Source organism: Halyomorpha halys, unplaced genomic scaffold, assembly GCF_000696795.3.
Source record: "Halyomorpha halys isolate HHAL.00 unplaced genomic scaffold, Hhal_1.1 Scaffold815.1, whole genome shotgun sequence".
NCBI classification, from domain to species: domain Eukaryota; kingdom Metazoa; phylum Arthropoda; class Insecta; order Hemiptera; family Pentatomidae; genus Halyomorpha; species Halyomorpha halys.
Genome location: NW_027112549.1, coordinates 504,345 through 526,655, shown reverse-complemented (window position 1 = coordinate 526,655; position 22,311 = coordinate 504,345). Strand labels below are relative to the sequence as shown.

General features: G+C 31.7%; 1 protein-coding gene across 5 annotated transcripts; it reads left to right on the top strand.

The window, feature by feature from the left end:
- The first annotated feature begins 4,359 nt into the window (after window positions 1-4,359).
- LOC106686407 (zinc finger protein 595) lies at window positions 4,360-21,955 on the top strand. 5 transcript variants are annotated; one of them, XM_014429704.3, is made up of 10 exons: window positions 4,360-4,576; window positions 5,419-5,664; window positions 7,971-8,099; window positions 10,224-10,853; window positions 11,568-11,718; window positions 11,990-12,183; window positions 13,959-14,142; window positions 16,398-16,553; window positions 16,647-17,077; window positions 20,566-21,955. In XM_014429704.3, exons 2-10 carry the CDS (start codon window positions 5,429-5,431, stop codon window positions 21,089-21,091), a joined length of 2,637 nt encoding a protein of 878 aa, XP_014285190.1. In that variant the 5' UTR covers window positions 4,360-4,576; window positions 5,419-5,428; the 3' UTR covers window positions 21,092-21,955. The 5 variants fall into 5 exon arrangements, with proteins under 5 accessions (XP_014285190.1, XP_014285191.1, XP_014285189.1 ...); XM_014429705.3 differs by lacking the exon at window positions 4,360-4,576 and adding an exon at window positions 4,753-4,871; XM_014429703.3 differs by lacking the exon at window positions 4,360-4,576 and adding an exon at window positions 4,880-5,090.
- The last annotated feature ends 356 nt before the right edge of the window (window positions 21,956-22,311 follow it).

Genomic DNA, 22,311 nt, shown 5'->3' with positions numbered 1-22,311 from the left:
TATTTATTGGATTACTTTTGTAAGTCCTGTGTATCAACGATTTTTGAAACTTGCTGTTTTGTGGAAATTCAAGTCAGAAATTTTCAGAGATCAAAAGAAAAAAAAAATGCTGCCTGGATCAAGCTCTTAGGTGTATAAAATATATCCAAAAGTGAATTTTGACAGTCTTGAGAAAAAACTGGTAAACCCTTAGACTTTAAAATCATTAAATGCAGTAATACTGAGGATTTTTACTGCAACAACTTATTGGCAAGCCATATCCCCATCTGTTAACCTACTGTATCCGAAGGTATATTGCTATTTAAAATGAAAGAAGTGGTGTGGACCGAATTTCTACTGTGATGACCATCTGGTTAATAAGAACTACGATTTGCTTAGCTCATCTTTTAGACAGGGTTTTGTTATTTCCGTTTCATCTTTCAAATGTTTTTTTTTTAACAAGGCGTCTTGCGTGTTTCAAGTAAAGACTTAGCGTGGGGAGATACCAACTAAACGATAACATAATCCACCCTGGAGATGTCAGTAGGGGGAACCATCGGTCAGGATGGCTCATGATATGAGTATCATACCAGTGCATAAACAGTCTGGTTTATCTAGTACACATGTCTAAGAACGTATCCAATATTAAATCTTAGTGTTTTATAAGTCATGTTGTTAGGTTTTACTAACGTAACGTAGGTATTATTATCACAATGATAAATTTATAGACCGATACTTCATCGCAGTACATAAAAAGAACTACTAGTTCCACTATATTCATGACGCAGGACATCGTCCGGTATGCTTAGTTATTGTATGGATAAAATCAAGCATTAGTTTAAATGGCGTCTCTTAGAACTATAATTGAATTGTATTCGCATGATTTAAGTTACTGGCTTAAATAAATTAGGAGCCCATTAATGCCGTAACCCTAATCAGCATAAAAATAGGATTTTTTTATGATCATTCTGAAACCCAATTGCAGATGTTGGTTTGCTCCAATCATCCCAGTTTTCTGCCGATGTCATCCAGTTTCTGACTCCTAGAATATTGTTACCATCTCCTGCCATCATCCAACTCCTATTTCCCTCTTATAGTTCCATGAATTGGCTGTATTTTTGCCTTATCTCCATCTAATCTCTTGACGATATGCTCTGGATATCTTAAAAGAAACATTTCTGACTCTATCCTTCACAAAATCCTTGCGTAGTTACAGGTTAGTACGCCACTTTCGTTCACCTTTTTTTACAACTCTAAAAATAAGATAGAGAACTTTCTTTTGAAGATTAGGAGCTCTTTTTCTATATCCTTGGCTTTGCCTCTGTAATCCCATGGAAGTATAGATACATCATTAGCTGCATGATCCCGTTTAGATGGATTATTATCCCTTAGTGGCGTCAATTGGCTTCTGTGTTTCCATATAGTGCACCTTACATATGTTTGCCTGTAAGGGAAGGAACTCGTGCACCCACACCCTAGCTCCTTCTCCCCTCCTCACCATGATATACCTCTCTCCTCCTCCCAACCAAAAGGTTTGTTCCAAGATGCAGTCCTGAACTTGGTAACGCCAAAGTGTAAACAAGTTTCGGACTGGTAAACGGAAGGTTACTCGCTTCTTTAGGTTATCCTTTACTTTTGACTGGGGCTGTTTCTTACTGATTCTTGTTTTACTTTGTAGGCAAATATATTGATAACTCTGTTCTGATTTGCGCTTTAAGAACGGAGTATCATCCAAAAAGTCATTTTAGAGATTTGATACAATAATTATATTGTATTCAGAAAAAAAACCTTTTTCAGTTTATTACTTTACATATCCTGCCTTTATTTTCCCTGAAATTAATTTATGAACGTTCCCTCATTTTTGGTAAAATGTAACCCAAAGACGGTAGTTTTTTTTATCATCCATATGAAAATTAAATACTAGTCTGCGCATGGCTTCATTATCAAAGCTGTCAATGTTAAGTTTTGTTTTATTTTTGGGCCGTTTTTTTGTTGCAGTTTCAAAACAAGGTTTATCACCCCTCTCTACCGATTCACCCTCTTTTATAATGTTTCTCAAAGTGTATCTCTAGACACTAGTAGACTGGGAAACTCTTTCCATAATAGCGAAAACATGGATTGGATCACTCTTAGACTCTGTTTTCATGAATTTAAATACGTTCATAATTACGGTTTTGGTATGAGAGTGGATAGTTTTCCTTCTAACCAATTTACTTGACTTAGTAAACTTATAACATTGCGATATTAATGAAATAGTTTTTAAAAAACTTATACAAGGAATTTCTTTATGTAAAGTTGCAGAAGTACGTTGTGCTCCGTACACTTCCGGACCGTCAGAAGTGGTTGTTGGAACAGACCCAAGACAAAAGAGTGGGGGATTGGTGGGAGAACGTTTGCCAATGCCCATCATCCCCCTCCCTTTATCCACTGGCAAACTCATCTTAGATGCTCTATACTTGGTTTTAGACTTCTTGGGACCGCCACGAAATGAAGAAAGTTCACACTCCCCAGGCCGGATTTGAACTGGCGCCACCTGCAGTTCTCAGATTGCTAAGACCTGTGCCTCAATCAATTGAACTGTGGACGGGACCTTAGACTCGCTAACCTCTTACATCAAAGCCTGATTTTGACCTCTAATAAAGTAATTGAACAAAGTACGGACCATTCCCTCTTCCAACACGGGTACCTTCAAGAAATTAGATTACTTAAGTGCATTTGGAGGTACTTAAATAGCGAATTTACCTGTTGAAATTTTTTAACTGACACTCACACATCAAGAAAGGTATTCCGCTAAATATACTTTACAAGTCCCTGCGTGGCTCATTCCAAGGCCACTTTTGTTCCGTGGACCACTGGTTGGGGAACCACTGGGTTTATATGTTCATTATAAAACGAATTTATTTGTGATACATTTTGCCCGTATTTGCTGTGACTTAAGAACTAGTTTGACAGTCAGTCTCCCACAGTTTTCGACTGTCATGTAACTTTGTAGGCAAATATATTAAAGGTAAATATATTGATAACTCTGTTCTGATTTGCGCTTTAAGAACGCAGTATCATCCAAAAAGTCATTTTAGAGATTTGATACAATAATTATCAATACAATATTAGTATTAAAAAAAAACACACACATTCATATTTACGAAGAAAAAGGCACAAGTCTGACACCAAAACCAAGTGATTATCTTCCGATTTTCGAGCCTTAATACCGCCATATCAAATGTGGTCAAACAGGTAGACAACATAATTCGTATTTGGAAAGAACAATAAAAAAACGAAACTGAAATCAAGTTTAAATCTTTCCAGTTCCTTTTTTGTTTGCAATTTCGGATGGTTTTGGGCGTGTCTCAAACTCTGTTCCGAAGGCATATTTCTCACGAAATGATGATACCTGATTACGTCTCTTATACACCTACATAATCATGTTTATGTAATATTATACTACATAAACATGTACATACAGTATTTTTCAAGAACTGATCTCATTCGACCCTGAAACCATATCGTTATAGAACAATTATAGATTTGAATGTAGATCGGCCACTTCTACATAGGCCACGGAAGACCGACAGGACGAAGATTTAGGAAGCTCAATCAGCGACCGAAGGGTTGACTGATCAAATATGTATGTTTCCAGCCAGTACGATTTTACAACACGGTGTCAGGGTAAGTTAACAAAAAATAGACCTTTGAGTGAGACCAATGGGACAATACAGCCTGAACTGTGGCAGTCTATTGGAGGGCAATTTTTAGGTTTTAATATTGAACATGTTTTTTTTTTTTTGTTTTTTTACTCAAATTGAACTGCTTGTAGATATGGTGTTATATGAGGCCAGTGTCGATACCTACCTTCAATATGCTCATTTTTCTATTTTCAACGATCGGATGTCATCGTGCTGTGAGGAAAAGGATTTAATTATAGATACAGTCTAACAGGGGCATTGAAAGTAGATATTATATTTCAATAGATAATTTTGAAACACCATTTAAAATATAAAATATTGGAATTTGTGGTTATCTTGTGTTAAGAACTGATGATAAACAAGTTGCCATGAGGCCTTTATCTCAGCACCAATATATTTAGATTTATTTTTACCGATTAATTATAGCACTTGCTCTCAAGTCTTACATTATTTTACTATGAATAGCAACCTAAATGTAAAAGACATAAATCTGAGATTTGATGTGGGTAAATTTAAAAATGAGAGGCCATATTAGCCGAAAATTATTTAGCATTTAATGGTAATTATTTATAGAGAGCAAATTATGAAAGTTTTAAATTTTAGAATGAAGACTTTCTTTAATATAAATAAAACAAATTTTCTCGTTCACTTTTAAAATTTGTTTATGTTTTTCAGATGTATGTTGACTTTTGTTTCTGACTACATACATATTTCAATGAAGATGCTTCACTTGCGATTAAGCAGTTTTGTAATTATTATTTCTTACTGTGTTCATCTCTTATCTGAAATGTTTCTGTTAAGGAATATAAATAAAGGGTTCTTCACATTAGGAGTTTGGTGATTAATTGTTGATTTCACTACTACATTCGAAAATTGCGCCACTTTTGAAAGATAGCCACAGTCAATTGTATAGAGTGAGTAAATCAAAACTGTAACATTGATTTTTATATTATTTTGCCTATTTATTATTTACAAAAAAACAATTTTTAAAACAAAAATATATCTATTTAAAGATCCTTTATTTCTAACATACCTGGAGCGATAATGTTTTATGATATATATGTATTTTAAGTATACTTGTAGTTGTGACGTAAAAATAATAAATACATTTAACTTACTGTATTTTACTTGTAAAATTTTTGCTAAAGTTATATTCGGGTAAATTCGTCAAATTAATGATTGCATTTTCTAGAGATTATGTATTACTTGGTGAGTTGATTTAGCTGTTGAATTTTTTACTATGAGTGAACTGACGATTTATAGAATATTTTTTCACTTTATCTTTGTCAATTCTATAATGACTTCACTTAAGTCGAAACCTAGTTAGCGCTAAAGTAATTCTCAGTGAGCAATATCTGCTTTCTATTATTGCTGTGTATTTTGAGGTTAGAGCCTACCCAGTTTGTTTGTCAATGCACAGTAGAAAACGTAAGTTTTAATTGATGAAGGATTCTCTAGAAAAATAGTGTTGATTGCGCCATTGAATTATTTGTATTGCCATCTTACCCAAACTTGTAATGGACTGAACTGCTGATTTTGAGCTACTAAATTTTCCTAGTTTTTCAGGTATTCTTTCATTCATGAAGTGTAAGGAATTTTTTATATATTTACGTTTTAATGATGCAAGTGTATTCAGTTAATTATCATTTCTATTAATTCAGATTGACTAAATATTAGCTTAAAATTGTTGTTTTGTATCTGAGGCCATTTTTTAGTTTTTGGGTGTCACTATTTCTAATTGAGTAAATGATTTTAGTGAACTCAAGATGGCAAACACTATTGTTATGACTGAAGAAGGATATGGTTTTAATTATGAATGGATTGCTGCTGGTTCTGGAATTGGTGAAGAAATATGTGGAGTTGATAAAGATTGTATTGTTGTTCCCTCTTCACCAGAATTGCATAAAATTCAAATTGAACCTCCAGAATTAGGGGATGATTACGTAGAAATTCAGGTTACGGAGGAAGAGGTAGTCACAGACCAATGGAATTCTCATGCGGGGTAAGTTTTCTTCAATATAGTATAGGATATAAAATTTATTATCGATCATTTCTTCTATATTTGTTTGTGACCGTTTTAAATAAAATTTAAATGTGTCATTGGAAAGTGTTCATGTACCATAATTTTAAATATGTTAAAAGTACTTCTTTAGCTTTCTGGTTGATATCTTTTGGCATTACTTATGCTTATTATAGTCTTCTTCTTTTTGACTACACTTGTATTGGAATATTTCATCAGTTTTTAAATCAAGTATTTTTTGTGTTGTTTATAATGCTCCATAAAAAAAGAGAAGATTAGCATGAATTATATCTTGTAGAATAACTTGGGAATTAAGTGTTACCATCTTGATATTTTATATTAGGGTCAGTTAATTTTTCTCTTTAGTTTAATTTATTACATCAATCAAAATATTGTTTCATATTACAACCATATTAGTTTTATTGTTTTTTTTATATTAATACTCCTTTTTTATGTATTGTGTCAGCTGTTAATTATAATATAAATTTATTTTGTTAATCTGTCATCAAATTCTTGTAGAAAGATGGTTTTAGAATCTTGTGGCCTTCGTCGATTTCAGTGTTATTTATACAATTATTAAATACTATAATAAAATATATTATAATGTAACAGATGACATCGTGTGTTTATAATTTAGAGCTTATTGTAATTTGTTAATTTTAATTATCATTGCTCATTTTAAATAGACCAAGTCATTATGCTGGTTCAAAGTTATTTAAACTTGTAATATTTTTTTTTATTTTGATCTTTAACTTATAAAGTTTCTGGTATTATTTCATTTGATATCAGATATTATCTAGGCTTGTTATTTATACTCTGATGTTAAGATATTTATAAAATTATTATCAATAACTAACTTTTTTTCATATTTTTGTGTAATATGATGATACCTCCAGAATAACACTGCTTAATCGGTTTCTACAATTGCTCTTTGTTTTAGTTTTTGTCTTTTTTTTTTTAATTTAATGATTATTTGATGGAATACAATTTTTTAAATTAATGAATTAATTTTTAATGTGTTTTATGGAAGGTAAGATTGTTCCAAGAGTTTTGTAGTAGTTCTTTTAGTTGTTTTCCAATGAGGTACCTTCTTTTTCTGTTCTGTTGGAACCAAGTAACAATGACCCAACTTTGCTTCAATTGGCCAGTATTAGTAGTGGTAAAAGGCTGCTGGGTTTGGAATTTTGGTTAGATGAGAAAAAAAAATATCCCCCTATCCCTAGATGTGAGTTATTAAATAAAAATGTGGGTATTGGTCTATTTATTGAATATATTAGCGTAACTATAGATAGTCCAGTAATACACCAATAGGTTATGTTCTTTATTTTTATCTTGATTTACTATGATTGTTACTTCCACAAGTTATAATGATAATATAAATAATGAGGTGTAGATAGTTGACCGTAGATTAATGATTAGAGAAGTTTGTCGGGGTGTGCGGTCAGCAAAGAACAACATAAATAAACAAAACTATATTTATTTATTTTATGACGATGTTTCGACCTGAGTTTCAGGTCTTCATCAGGGCTATGGAACAAAAGAGATAACAACAACATTTAGAGCAACATACAATTGAAAAGGAATAGTGTACTAATAAATTTAGAATTATACAAAATATTGAATTAAATCATAAATGATAAAAGATTGATAACTGATAATTGAATAGTACAAAATTTTAATTGATTGATAATCGTGGAATTGTATGGTAGTAGATTGAAAACAGTGACAGCTGAAATATAATATCATGTAGGTAAGAAGATATGTATAATATAAGATATGCAAGTAGTGTCTAAAAAACTGAAAAAAATGTTTTTCAGTTTTTTAGACACTACTATTGAATTCAAATTTTGTACTATTCAATTATCAGTTATCAATCTTTTATCATTTATGATTTAATTCAATATTTTGTATAATTCTAAATTTATTTGTATACTATTCCTTTTCAATTGTATGTTGCTCTAAATGTTGTTATCTCTTTTGTTCTATAGCCCTGATGAAGACCTGAAACTCAGGTTGAAACATCGGCATAAAATAAATAAATATGGTTTTGTTTATTTATGTTGTTCTTTGCTGACCGCACCCCCCGACAAACTTCTCCGATAATATAAATAGTTGGATATCCAAAATTACATGATGAATTAATATATAACATGAAGAATAAAAGTAATCGAAAAATATTTATTTTCTTATTATTTTGTTTATTCAGTACTTCCATTTCATGTGTTAGTAAGTAAATATTTCAGTGTGCTTATTTGTACTTGAAAACATCAATTTTCCTTCTGTTTTAGGTCAGAAGAAGACGGTTTAAACCTAAATGTTGATACTAACCATGACGATGATGTTATGGTTCCATTGCCTGAAGATCAAGATGAATATTCTAGGCTTCATCCATATCCTTGTGACTTCTGCAGTAGAAGGTTTACATGGCTATTTTTTTTCTATTAATTTAAATTTAGTACTGGATAATTTATTATTTCCTGATGGAATGGTTTCTGAAAAGTAAATTTTGGTGATGACTCTTGAAATCTTAATTATTGATATAATTGTATTACGTACTACATGTACATGGAATAATTTCATTTTCCAATATTTTAATGACTAGGGATAATAATTTTCTCAAAGTGGTTCAACTGAAAAATCATGCTTCACTCACTTTTTTTTTTAATTTAAGATTTTTATTTTCATTTCGAATAAGTTATTCCATTATAATAATTTTTTTAATCAATCCATACTTCTCATATTTCTGAAGTTTTCCATATAAATAATCTCAATAAATTATTTAACATGATCAAAATTTGTGATACAATTACATTATGTTCTTTTTAGACATTAATTTTGTGCTGCTAATATAACTTATTTTAATAGGATATTTATAGTCCAGGTGCGGTCAAATTAAACTCAAATAGTAATATTTTGTACTATTTTTATTTGAGCCAACGTACCGCCCCACGTTGCTGGGCTTCGTCAGGGCTGTTTTGACGGAAGTCCAAGTCAGAGTCTGACAAGGAAGGACATTAGAGCAAGGGTCCCAGGAGTGTTTGGTTAAAGAAGGTTGTGGGTTCGATTCCCATCTCGGTCAGTCAATATTTATTTTGCCATTGCCCTGAGAAATGAATCTTCATATTCCCACTCTGAGGTTGTGCGTTGAAATGGAGCTTAGTGTAGTTTTGGGTTCAACCGTTACTCTGACTTTGACTTCTGTCAAAACAACTCTGACCAAGCCCTGCAATGTAGGGCTAAACGTTGGCTCAAATAAAAACATTACTATTTGAGTTTAATTTGACCGCACCCGGACTATAAATATTCCATTCATTAATACACACGGTCAATCAGCAATCTTACAGAATAACTTATTTTTATTAAGTAACTGAAATAAGTTAGTTGATTGGAGTGACCGAGTGCTTTTCCATTAGTAAATATGATTTCAATTACCAAAGGTTTTCAAAATATAAGGGATTGGTGCATAGTTTTAGAATAAATTAATCAGAATTCTGTTTATTGTGATGTGATTTATGGATTCTATATTGCTCTAATATTGCAATGTTAGCTACTAAAAGAATCAATCTCTCTGACACTGTTGTTTGGGTTTCTGATATTACTTATGAAATATGTGAGTCAGATAAGTGAGGTTCTGCTATTCATAAAAATAAAATATAAATTAATGCAAGAAAGAGCAAAAACTATACTGGAGACATATTAGTTGGAATATAACTGTTAGATTCTTAACTCAAAAGACTCGAGTCTTTAACTTACCAGTGACCGACCAACGAACCAGTCAATATTTAACCAATTCAACATCATCAGAAAAAAAAACAAGGTCAGATATACAGATAAAATACAGCCTATTTCAAATTAACTACTGCCAAACCTTGTATGTTCCACTTTTAAAACAAAATGTTCCTGATAAATGGGGTTTGTCATTTTTATGCTGTAAATAGTTTTTCATTCAGCATTAATAATTGTTAGTTTTAAAACTTTCTACCATTTGTTGATAAATATTTAAATTAAATTGTTTTAGTTTAAATATTATTTAAAAGGATCTTAGAAATTAATAGCTGTCTTAATTCATACATTTAAAAGATAATTTTAACCCTGAATAAACTGTCTCTCTTGGATTGACTCATTCACTAGAATATCAATGCTATAGGAAGGATAAAGGACGATAAAGGACCATCGTGGATTGAGTTGTTCCCATGTGGTTCAGTCAATATTTATTTTGCCGTGGCTCTGAGAAATGAATCTTGATATTCCCATTCTGGGGCTTTGTAGATTCTCAATGGAGTTTAGTGTAGTTTTGGGTTCAGCCATTAAAAAATAAAATAAAGTTTTCTGATCTTTATCCGAAGCATTTTTATTTTTGACTGTAATAAAGAACATATTTATATTTATTTTATATGGCTCTTTATTAGTTGTTAGTTGATTTCCTCATCAATATGGATTAATAGAGTGTAGTGATAACTAAAGTATTTATTGATGAAATGTTTATTCTTATTTAAAAATAATTTATTATTTATTTAAAACAATTTGTTTTTTATGTTTAGGTTTAGCAAAAAATCTGCCCTAACTGTGCATATGGTTTCTCATCAAGTAGAGCGACCCCATGGTTGCAATATGTGTGGTGCTCAGTATAGGCGTAAACATGATCTGGTAGAGCATATGAAAATTCATGCATATGCTCCTATCAAAATTGAACCTGAAGATGATTATGAAGAATTACCTACATTACCCCAAGCCAAAGCAAAACAAAGAGCTCGTCGAAAAAAAAGGAGCATGAAAAAATTTGAATTTGATGAAACTATAGCTCGGGAAAAAAAAACTAGACCTCCTCAGATTCCTTTTGATGATTTCAAGTTTGAAATTGATATACCTCAAGTAGAAGTACCTAAATTTCCTATAATAGATCCCTCAAGACCATATGTTTGTCAACACTGTGGAATTGGATTCGCTCGAGAAAAAGCCTTGACCTCGCATACTATGATACACGTTGGAGATTCAGCATATGAATGTGAATCATGTGGTGAAATGTTTCAATCTGAAAGTCAACTTGAGCAACACAATTCAATCAGACATGGACAAGTTTCTCGGAAAAGAGATGATAATTATGGTACATTTCTTTGTAATGAATGTGGTGCTTCATTCCAGTGGTATAATCAACTGAAAAAACATCGGAAGTAAGTAATGAATTTTTAAAGTCTGACAATAATTTATTCTTTTAGAACTGAAACCTATTACGGAAAAAAAAAATTGGAATTTTTTAATTTGATCAGTTATTTTAGAACAAACACATTTGTCTTTTGTGAATATAGCACATGTATTATTTCTGAAAAGACTTTTTTTAATACAAAAGGGTATAATAATACTTAAAAGTTTTAATTTCGAGTTATGTTGTGTTTGGTATTTTTTTCATGATGCTGGATTTATGTTTTGATTTTATTCCTTGGATTTTTATATTTGTACTCCAAACTAGTAAAGTAGGTTAATTGTAAGTTACTGTGTGCACATCTTTATTTGTTGCCACTGTATTTTTTGTCAGTAAATGGGAGGTATAGGAGCCAGTGGCTGTTCATTATTTATAGACAATTTCACTTAAAACTCACTGATATATTTAAGAAGATAAGCAATAACATTCTATCTCTCTAGAGGAATAAGGTTGTATTGTCTAATTAAAAAAAAAAAATTAAATTATTTTTTCATTTACTCAGCATTTTAAAAATATTTTAAGCTGCTGAAGAGTTTTAAATTTTCATTTAAACTGAAGAAAAGTATGATTATCCAGACCACAAGAGGCAGATCCATTACACATATCTGTCTTATGTGGCCTGTCTGTTTTTATTTTCTTATAACACTTCCATTTTTATTAAAAAATGTTTGTATATGACTTTTAGGTCTCATATAAAACAAGAGGAACAAGAAGATGAGGAAAACCATCTGTGTACGTTATGTAATGTTGTATTTAATACTCTAGACGAACTTTTATGTCATAAAGAAGATCACGATCCTGAAATAGGAGTCCATTCATGTTACCTTTGCGGAGAAGTATGTAATGTTATATCACTTCATGATTTTTTCCTTATCAATAGACTCTATTTTGTTTCACTTCCGTTGTGATATTATATTTAATCTCCAATTATATGTGTGTGTTCATGATTTTTGTTGAGATTTAAGTGTACCTTATTTGAATATCTACTTCTTCTTCTTTTTATTAGTATTATTTCCTTACCTCTTTCTCTTTAAATGCATGAATTTAAAGTCGTAAGAAGTTGTATAGTAGTTAATTTAATTGTATTGAATTTTATACTGTTTCTAGGTTTATGAAAATATGACAGATCTCAAAGATCATATGAAAACAAGACATAAAGCTAATCATATGTGCCACCTTTGTGAAAAGATGTTTAAAGATAGTAAGGCTTTAAATAAACATCTTGCCTCACACATCGAAACCAGAACATTTCCTTGTTCTATCTGTTCAAGGAGGTTCCACAATAAAGCCAAGTTGAAAAAGTAAGTTTTAATATATATTTAAAAGAATATCATTTAGATAGAGATGGTATAGTATATGACTAATTTATATGGCATGTTTAAAATTAATTATTATAAGATGATAATATCTGATGTGATGGATTAATATTTTATATTTTGTAATAGCATTATATTAGCATATCTATTGTTATTAATATGAGAAGAAAATGGTCAGAGGTGCGGTCAGCAAATAAACAAAAAGTTATTTATTAGTATATTGTGTATTTTTGTTCATTTGTGTTTGTTTGCTGACCACACCCTTGATCATCTTCTCATATTAAGTCAAATATTAACATCTCATTATTGTTATGAATGATGATTCTGAGCAGCTATGCAAATTTTTATTTGTATAAATACACCATCACTTCATTTGGGTGTCACCCAAACAGATATGTTTCCTACGGATGACATCCAAAAGTGTAGCTCATAGACCATCATTCCAATTACACTATTCATTCGTGGAATTCAAAGCCCCTCAATCGTCACATACAAAAGACAAATACTGTCTGATAAAAACAATTCTGTTTGATATTTATAAACTAATCTAGGTGAATATGTTTAGACAAGTAAAATTTCCTATGTAATTTTTATAATTCAAGAATTGAATTACTAATTCTACTTTTTATATTATCGAACATGTTAACAGTTAAACACTTATTTATTTATTTTAAATTTCATTTTCATTTTAAACTGCATTTGACAAGCTTAACAAATAATGTTTCTATTTCAATACACCCTCAGCAGCATCGTGAAAGGTCCTGCCTTTGTTTAACTGACTTACTTCTGCATAGAATAGACTAGATTAGATAGAATAGATTGCTATTTATTTGTATGCAAATGAGAACATTTTTTTCTTAAATAATGTTTGTAATTGAGTTGTTTAGTTCTAAAATCCACCCAAATACAATTAAAATCATGTGTTATGGGTGGTTTTTTGGAAATAAAAAACTTCATTACCATATGTCTGTTATGGTAGTATGGATTATAGATATTGGTGTAGAGGTCCAAGTAACACTTTTTTTATTTATAAAAATGGTCAGAATGGTCTAGGCACACCACCGATAATAGAGCTGTTAAATCTAGGCATGTTAAATCTTTTTTTGTAAATATTTGTCTATAATCAAGCTACAGTGTTATTATCTTATTGGTAATTGATACTATAAGAAGTGTTGGGACCTTGGTTTTACCATACACTGGCTTGATGTCACTTTTGGTGGTTTTCCTGCAAACCATCAGTTGGCTTCATCACATTGTAAAGAAGTCACTTATTTGTTGGATGCACTTCCTTATTATTGGATTAAGAGAGAAACACTCTATTTTGAGGTAATTGCTGCCTAACTATATTGGGTTCATATGTATGCAGCATATTATCTTATTCAGACTATTTGTTTGAAGATAAAGACAAAAGTGCATTTTCAATAATACAATAAAAATAGAAACTTTTTAAAGTGTTTTAACTATTTAATATAAAGATCTAGGGTACTTGATTGTGGGCTGATTACACATCTTGGGAGCTCTATTTGTTACTCTAATTACTGAAAAGAATTTAATTATTGATTGTTATTATAACTTCAAGTGGTCTAATAATCATAAAATTATCCTTTGGAATAATCTTTTGTGTTAAATTTATATATCAGGTAATTCATTGATTTATAATCTGTATTCACATTTTAATTTAGTGTTTCCTATTTTTAGTTAATATTTATAGTATTGAAGACTATAATTCTTCAAGTTTTAGATTATATAGTTTGTTGCAGACATATGATGAGCCATGATGATATGAAACCAAATGGTGGAATGGTTTGCCGTGAATGCGGTGAGATGTTCACTGAAGGTCAAAGTCTTTTGAATCACAGGCAAGCTGTTCATGGTGTCAATATCTCTCGAATGTTTCCTTGCTTACAATGTGGCAAGGCATTCAATTCACGCTCTTCTCATCAGGTATGTGGTTCTTAAAAATATTTTATGATCACCTATGAATAATTATCGATTATTTATTGTTAAGATATTAAGTCATTAATTATTCTGATGATCTGTTGGCCAATTTGACTTCAGTTTAGTTCAGATTAATGGGTAGCTTTCATTATTTTTGGTAAAATGTGTTTCACTCATAGATAGTTTCTGTAGGGGTGGTCCATGTTCAAATTACAAATATACATAAAGACAGCAATATTCAAGTAAAATAATATGAAAGAATTAAAATCGGGACTTTAGGATATGAAAGAAAATAAAATAATTTGAGGTAACTTTCTGTAAAAAAACTGCATGATGTCAATACAGATAAATGAGTGAATGAAGTGTGGGAATTAATTAAGAGCGATTATTACCTCAAGAGATAAAGTATATGGAGTTTGTAAAATCTTACCACAAACTAATAAGGAAGTAGTGAGTGGAGCGAGGAGTTTATAGTGGTTCAGGCACAGAAATGAATGAGCCAGGAAAAACTATCAGTAATCAAAGGATCCACAAGCTTGGTGAGAGTATATTAAGGAGCGGAACTAGGCGTATAAATAATAATCAAGCAAGCAAAAAAAATTTTTGCATGAAAAAGTTCTAGAGCACAGTTAAGGCGCTGATGGGTAGAAAAGGAAATTGTGTTAATATAAATAAGGATGGAATACTAGTTACAAGAAATGAGCACTTTCAGGAAAAATTTGCTGAAAGAAATACCCTAGTTGGTGACCGAGGAAGAACAAAGAAGGAGAATTAGCAATACTGAGACAGGCTAAAGCATAGCTCCTGAATTCATAAAGTATGAAATTATGAAAGCGAATTGGAATAGAGACTGAGGAATTTCATTGAAGAGGAACTCAAAGAAGAACAGGCAGTGTTCAGACCAAGAAGAGAGATACTAGATATATTTTCCATGTGAATAATTATTTAAAATATATGGAAAAGAGGCAGGAATATTTATTTAGCCTTCCTAGATCAAAAACTTTTGACTTTGTGTCGAGGAAAGAACTGTAGAAAATAATCTAATATAAAAATGTTCCTTCCCACAAATCTCATTGTAGCACTTTTATCAGAATCTGATAGGAGTCGTACATCTTAATGTAAAAGAATCAAACAGGGAGATAGTCTGAGTTCATTGTTCTATATTGCTTTTATGGGTGAAGTACTCTAGGAGGGCACAGAAATTTGATGCAAAATTGATTTTTGTAGGGTTGCAAAATATGATTTTGCAAATGGTATAGTTCTGATAGCTAACTAGGAACTTAAAACAAGCAATTTATGTGTCGATGGAGGAACTGTATATGAAAGGAATGGCAATAAATGTATACAAAAGTAAAATTTTGCTAGTAGATCATGATACAAAAAATGCTGCTGAGGATAGGGAAACATGGAGGACAACTCTTGAGACAGCCAAGGTCCAAGATCTATTAGAATTGTTGAGCTCGGGATGATGATGGTGATATAGAAAGTATTCTTTATTGATGTCATTCTACTGACAGTACCAAAGCTCTTAGAATTAGAATTGTTACAGATTAATCCTACTCTATAGAATATCTCAAATACAAAATTAAAAAAAAAAATTAGTTTGTCAGATATACCACTATTCTAGCAAAGTACCATATATTCTAAAAGGGTTCTCTTTATACGGAAGGTTAATGATAACTAATGATTGTAATTTCACAGTCACCAAATTAGTTAGTTCATGCCTGTCTAGATATCTAATTTAGAATGCACAAGACTTATCCTTCATACTACTTTTTACAGGTGTGTAAAATTTCTAGTGTAACAGGGATAACTGTAATGTAAAAAGAAAAATAATACCTTAATTTCTCCAAAAATAAAATATTACATTAAATATTAGGCCTAAAGAATAATGACTACTTGAGAATTTAAAAGGTAACTGGGCTAGAGGGTGGATGTATGCACCTTGGTTATTCCTTATTATTCTTAAAATGGGCATGTAAAGTAGCTGGGATGGATTATCAATGATTTCTTAAAAAGCTAGTAATTGTTAAATCCATTGATGCTGTAGCAGGCTGAACTTGTTTAGGTTTTTATGAAGTCAAACACACAAGAAATTTTTAGTGTGGGGATTGGCCCACTGGCTTCCTTTAGCCTTACCATTATTGTAATATGCTAAGTGGTAAAATGTAAAAGAGATATTACTATATTACTTTTTTAGATGAGAATTCATTGTGTATCTGTCTCCTTATGCTTTTAATTACTTTTTTTTCTTATTTCAGATACATTTACGTATTCACACTGGTGAGAGACCATACGCTTGCAAATATTGCTGGAAAGCATTTGGGGATGGTGGCACCCTACGGAAGCATGAACGAATCCATACTGGGGAAAAACCTTATGTCTGCCCTGTTTGTACAAAAGCTTTTAATCAGAGGGTGAGTTTCATTATAAATGAATTAAATAAAATTTAAATTAATTTAAATTCATTTCATGAATTAATATGAACTTTTTTGAAATTATTTTGTTAGGTCGTTCTTCGTGAGCATATAAGGGCACACCATTCTGGCTCAGAAAGTCGCCTTAGTAACAACTGCTATGAGTGCATGGTATGTGGCTCGGTTCTTGCTGCATCAAGTGAACTATGTGCTCACCTAGTTCTTCACTCTGATGAAAATACTGCTAAGCACCGTATGCCAAAGGGTAATAGGAAGTATGTTCGTAAAAAGAAATACACAGGATTTGAAGAAGATAGTGGCTCACCCGTGGAAGAAGATAGAAGGAAGACACAGATGCCTTCACCTCCACCACCTCCTACACAGATTGTTAAGTATTCTGAAGAATTAGACACTGTAATTAAGATTGAGCCTGGATTAACACCTACAAATACTGATCTTAATAAAGGCAGGGCTCGTATTGTACGGTCTGGAAGAAAAGGGGTCCCAAAAGGTCAAAACAAAAGGTGAGTTTTTCATATTATTTGTGTTCTTAGGTTGGCTTTTATGAACAGTAAATATATCTTAACAGACACCTCTCTCCAACAAACAGCCCTCTCTATTTTCAATTTTTAACTGTCACAGTCTGAAAATTAAGAATTATATTTTTTGAATAATAGGTTGTCACAGGTAGTTTATAACGAAAATATTGCTTGCCAGAATAACCACTGTTTTCACTGCAGTAAGTGAGGGTTGGGAAGTAAAGATAGTTGTATATGTATCTTTAGTTTCTTTTCTAAAATTTCTGTGCCCCACAATTTAGTACTGATGAGGTAACAAACCTGGTTGTAACTGAATATCCCATTTACTATTTCTGGGTCAATCTTCACAGTGTTGTAAATAACTGTATCCAAATAGATTAGTTCTGATAACACTTCAAGTACTTCCCCCCATTGCAGATCAGCTGAATGTCTTCTTGATCTTCTCTTGATAGAACTTAGATCTTTCTCTTGGAGGTTTTGTTAGTCATACCTTTGGAGATCTTCCTGCCATTCTACAAGGGGTTGATGTAGCCTGTTTTTCATATCTGCAGTTAGTTTGATATCATTAGCAATAATAGGCTTTAAACCACATCCTTCCTCATGTTCCATTTCCTGATGAATATTCAAGCAGTATGGCACTTACAAATTATATGAATTTCATCCATTAATATAACAAGTACTAGGGAACTTAAGATGTTTTCCTGCTTCACAACTTGCCATATGAAAAGGATTGGGCCCCCTTCCATTGATCCTCACAGCTCCTTTCGCTTTGATGTAATAGTTGTTAGAAGATAGCCTGGAAATTTATTTACCTCAAAGAATTCCACATTTCTTTTCTGAGAGGAGCAAAATCAAATGCTATATACATGTTATTGTCTCTATTCTATGTTTTCTCTGTGGTGCTTCTTAGCATGAAGATGTGGTCTTAAGCCTCCCTGGACTAAACCCACTTGTTTATCCTCTCTTTGGTTCTTGATTTGAGCCTTAGTGTGCCTTTTAGGATTGAGATTGATAGTTTGTAAGCCACCGAAAGTAAGCTTATAGGCCTGTAATTTTCAGTTGTTTCATCTACCTCTCTTATTATTTGGTATAATAATGCTGAACACCCAATCACTGTAGATTCTTTGTATCCTAGGTTTTTTGGAGAATCATTGGAGATATTTAATAAGTTCTTCTCTTCCAAATTTCAGTGATCCTGGAGAGCTATACAGTCTCTTCACCTATTTTGATTTTTTGGATGACATTTTCAATCTTGTCTTCCTTAATGACTTCTTGACTTTCCAGAATATTATTTTTTGCCAGATGCTCTCCTGGGTCATTAAATACTCCTGAAAAGTGTTCTTGATAAAACTGCTCCTCACCAATCAAGAATTTTTACTTCTTCTGTGATTATTTTGCTGCTCAAGTCTTTGCTATATCTCCCTGATTTACTTCCTTTCTCTCTCATTATCTACTTTGTGCCAAAATTTCTCATTACACTCATGGTGGTCTTTATTGAGGCTTTCCAAATTTCTCCCATGATGGTTTATTTGCTTGGTAGACCATTCCTGTGGAATAATTTCTGTCCACTGATTTAAAAAGTGCCTACTAGTCGGAACTTCGGTAATTTGTTGGGAACTTTATATGGCTGGGATAATGTCAGAAATTCACATGGGTAAATGTCATTTTTTTAAATTTAGTTGGAACAACATATGTAACTTTAAGTTCTTTGGTGTTTATTAAAATTCTTTGAAATATGATGATTGGAAACAGTTTCTATATCTTTTATGATAAGAATGATAATGAAGATTTAAGAACAAAATTCTCAGGCTTTTACTAATGTTTTTTGGCCGACTAGTAACGTTTGTACCTTTTTGTCTGGTATAACTTGAAATCACATCTGTTTGTGGTTTTATTTGTTTTTATCTGGTAAAGTCATAGCCTTGCTCTTTTCATGAAACTAATTGTAAATGATTTCTGCTAAGTAAATTAACTTTTTACCAAATACATGGTCACAGAAGAAATCCCTAGGCCCAGGGAAGAAATTAGGATCGGAGAATATACTTTTGGAAAAGTCCCTGAGTTTATGTATCTTGGATTTCTCATGACCCAAGACAATGTTGTGGACTCTGAAATTAAACGAGTAGTCCTATGTGCCAACCGCTATTATTATTATATCCTCAGTCCCTATTTTAGAAGCTGTACCTTGTCTAAGGACACCAAGATTTATCTGTATAAAACAATTATTCAGCCAATTCTTCTGTATGGCTCGGAAACATGGCTAGCTCCAAGGCTGGTGAGCACAACTTAATGGTCTTGGAGAGGAAGATTCTCCATAAAATATTTGGAACTGTCAAGGTTGACCAGATATGGAGATGTCGAACAAACCAGGAGCTCAAAGATTTATTTAAGGAACCAGACGTTGTCCATTTTGTAAGACTCAGTAGATTGAGGTGGGGGGCCGGGCATGTTGCTTGGATGGCTGAGAATGATCTGCTAAGGAAAATAGTGACAGAGGTACTTTATGGAACAAGACCCAGAGGAAGACCTCACCTTTGATGGAGTGACAGTGTGAGTGATGATTGATGCCAGGACCATGATGGGAGTGAGGAACTGGATGGCAGCCACACAAGATCGCAATAATTGGTGGAGGCTGGTGCAGGAGGCCAGTTGAAACGGAAAGTTCTGGTGTAATTTTTCTTAGTTGCTTATTGTGTTTTTTGGGGTGCTGGACACAACCTGAAGTTTTTCAACTACATAATGATTTTATTGATCATATCATTGGTGTAATTTTCATTGGAACCTCCAATTCAGGGTTCATCTCTATACATGTTCACTCCCTAACCTCTAAAGTTTTTGTATTTTTGATTTGATTTTTGCTGGATCATAACAGTGACATGTAGTCTATTTTTTTTCCTGTTCTTCTCCATTGCACCTAACTCTGGGATTTCGAGTGGCATAGAGTGTTTTTTATTTTATGTAGCTCGTATTGGGCACCTTTTTGATCCGATACATCAAGGTGGAAATCACTAAAAACTGCTAACAATATTTTTCTGTTTTTGACAATTTGTGTGCAAACAGTGAGGGGAATCGAAAAAACTTAAAAAACAGAATTGTTTCATAATTCAATATTCTGTAAGAATTAATACTTACAAGAGACCCAGCCCATCGTACTCTAGCCTGTTTTAAGTGGTTTTATTGTACTTTCAATTTATTGTTATTTGTGGCCTTCTAAAGCTGCTTTGACTTTTCTCAACTTCCGCTGTTTCTTTTCCTACTTGAATTTTTTTCCTAACATGTTTCCTTCTTGTGTTTATGCTAATAATGTTTTAAATTTGTTTCTTTAAATTTATTTTATTTATAATATTATTCCTTTTGAAAAGTTGTATATTTAAATATATCAACAAAACCCCATACTTTAAAAGCATTGTTAATAAAATATTGTAATTATTAATTAAGTTTCAACGCAACTTATCTAATTTGTGTTTTTACAGGTATGCTAGGGGTAAAACAAAAGCTGCTCGTTTGATGAATAATACATCATATGCTTCAAAGTATGTGGTTTCTTGTCCTGAAAATCAAGAAGTAGCACCTAGCCAAGAAAGCAGTTTAAATGGAATAGTTCCTAGAAGTCGACCGCGAACGAAAAATGTTAGTTACCATAATATGAAAGCCGAACCTAGATATGAACTTGCTACATTTCCTGTGGACAATAAAAGAAGTTCTGGGAACCAAAAAAAGAGATCCCAAGTGAGGAGAGATGTTCCCCCTTCAGAAGCTGTGGAAAATCAATATGTAAATGGAATAGACCTCTTTGAAGAAACAGGTGGTGAGCAAATAGAGACGTGTATTGTAGACGATATTGATGTTGAGCTTAAATTAGAAGTGAAGACTTCTGAACCAGAAGAATGCCTCATTTCTCCAGATGACATTAAAACAGAGCTTGTTTCATGTGACATGTGTTCTGAAGTTTTTACAAGTAGATCCGATTTGTTGAAACATATACAGATACATATATAGTAGTTGTACAGAAATGTTGAAAATTTATAGTTTTTGGAAATCTACAGTCAAACAATATTTATATCATTCTTATGTTTCGAATTAACTTAATCTCTGCTTTTCTTCCCTTTTGTTTTTAAAGGCCATAAGTTTTTAACGGTAGGATCAAACTTGATAGACTGATAGATGTAAATTTTGTTTATTTGGATAAAAGTCACAGTGTGAACTCCTAAACTTGTTTTTTATATGGTTATGTAGCAATTCTTTAACTGCTGATTTAGTTCATGTTTTTATTTATTTTATCTGTATTATTGTAATAAATTTTTTTTTTAAAGGAACTATTTTCATTATAGTCATTAAATTATGCACTTAAAAATTAATTATCACTGTAAAGGTGGATTGTAAAGTTGTTGAAATTTATTTAAGCTTTAAGGTTGTAAATAATACATTAATATTATATCTTGTGTATAAATATGTAATATTTTTACTGCAAGTTGATCGCATTATGTAAATTGTACATAATTAAAAATATCTAAGTTATTACGTTATGATTATTACATGTATATTATGAGACGTTTCGCTTACATCTGAAAACCATAGGAAAATAATTCAATTTAGGAAAAGACAATACGTAAATGTAATATACATAGGCTATATCAGTCAAAGAACTTTATTGATATCAAGATATTTTTAAAAAAATTGATTTTGTAAACTTGCAATGTATTTTATATATATGAACAGATTCTTTTTAAATGATGCAGTTATTGCTATAAAAAAAAAAAAAAAAAAAAAAATGAGTTTTCAATTAATCTGGGCATGTTACACTATTTTTAAAAGAAAACCAATGTAAATACTATATCAAATAAAATAATATTTTTTATGTTATATCACTTTTATTTTTATATATTTATGGCATCATTTTCCTACTTTATTGTTCACTATTTTAAGATAAGAGATATTTTTCTGGCTACGTAGAGCAGCAGTTAACAGTATGTATGATTCTTATATATTCATTCTTATATCATCTCTTTTTTATTCTAGTAGCTCTTTACTCTTTGTGTTGAATATCCATTGACAATTTCTACTTCTATGTGCGTTCCTAGCTGGAAAGTGATGTGGAATGAATTGCATTTTTGAAAGGGTAAAGCAACACCTGTCACTCTATGGCCCTCTTTGTTTTGAGTGATTCAAATTAGACTTCCTGAAATAGCGGATACACATGGCAAAATGCACTGAACTAC

Excerpts from the sequence above, each read along its gene's own strand:
- LOC106686407 (XM_014429704.3), top strand. The coding sequence starts at position 5,429 with ATGGCAAACACTATTGTTATGACTGAAGAAGGATATGGTTTTAATTAT. Across the intron at positions 12,184-13,958 it reads AATAAAGCCAAGTTGAAAAA|ACATATGATGAGCCATGATG; the intron begins GTAAGTTTTAAT and ends AGTTTGTTGCAG. Across the intron at positions 17,078-20,565 it reads CCAAAAGGTCAAAACAAAAG|GTATGCTAGGGGTAAAACAA; the intron begins GTGAGTTTTTCA and ends GTGTTTTTACAG.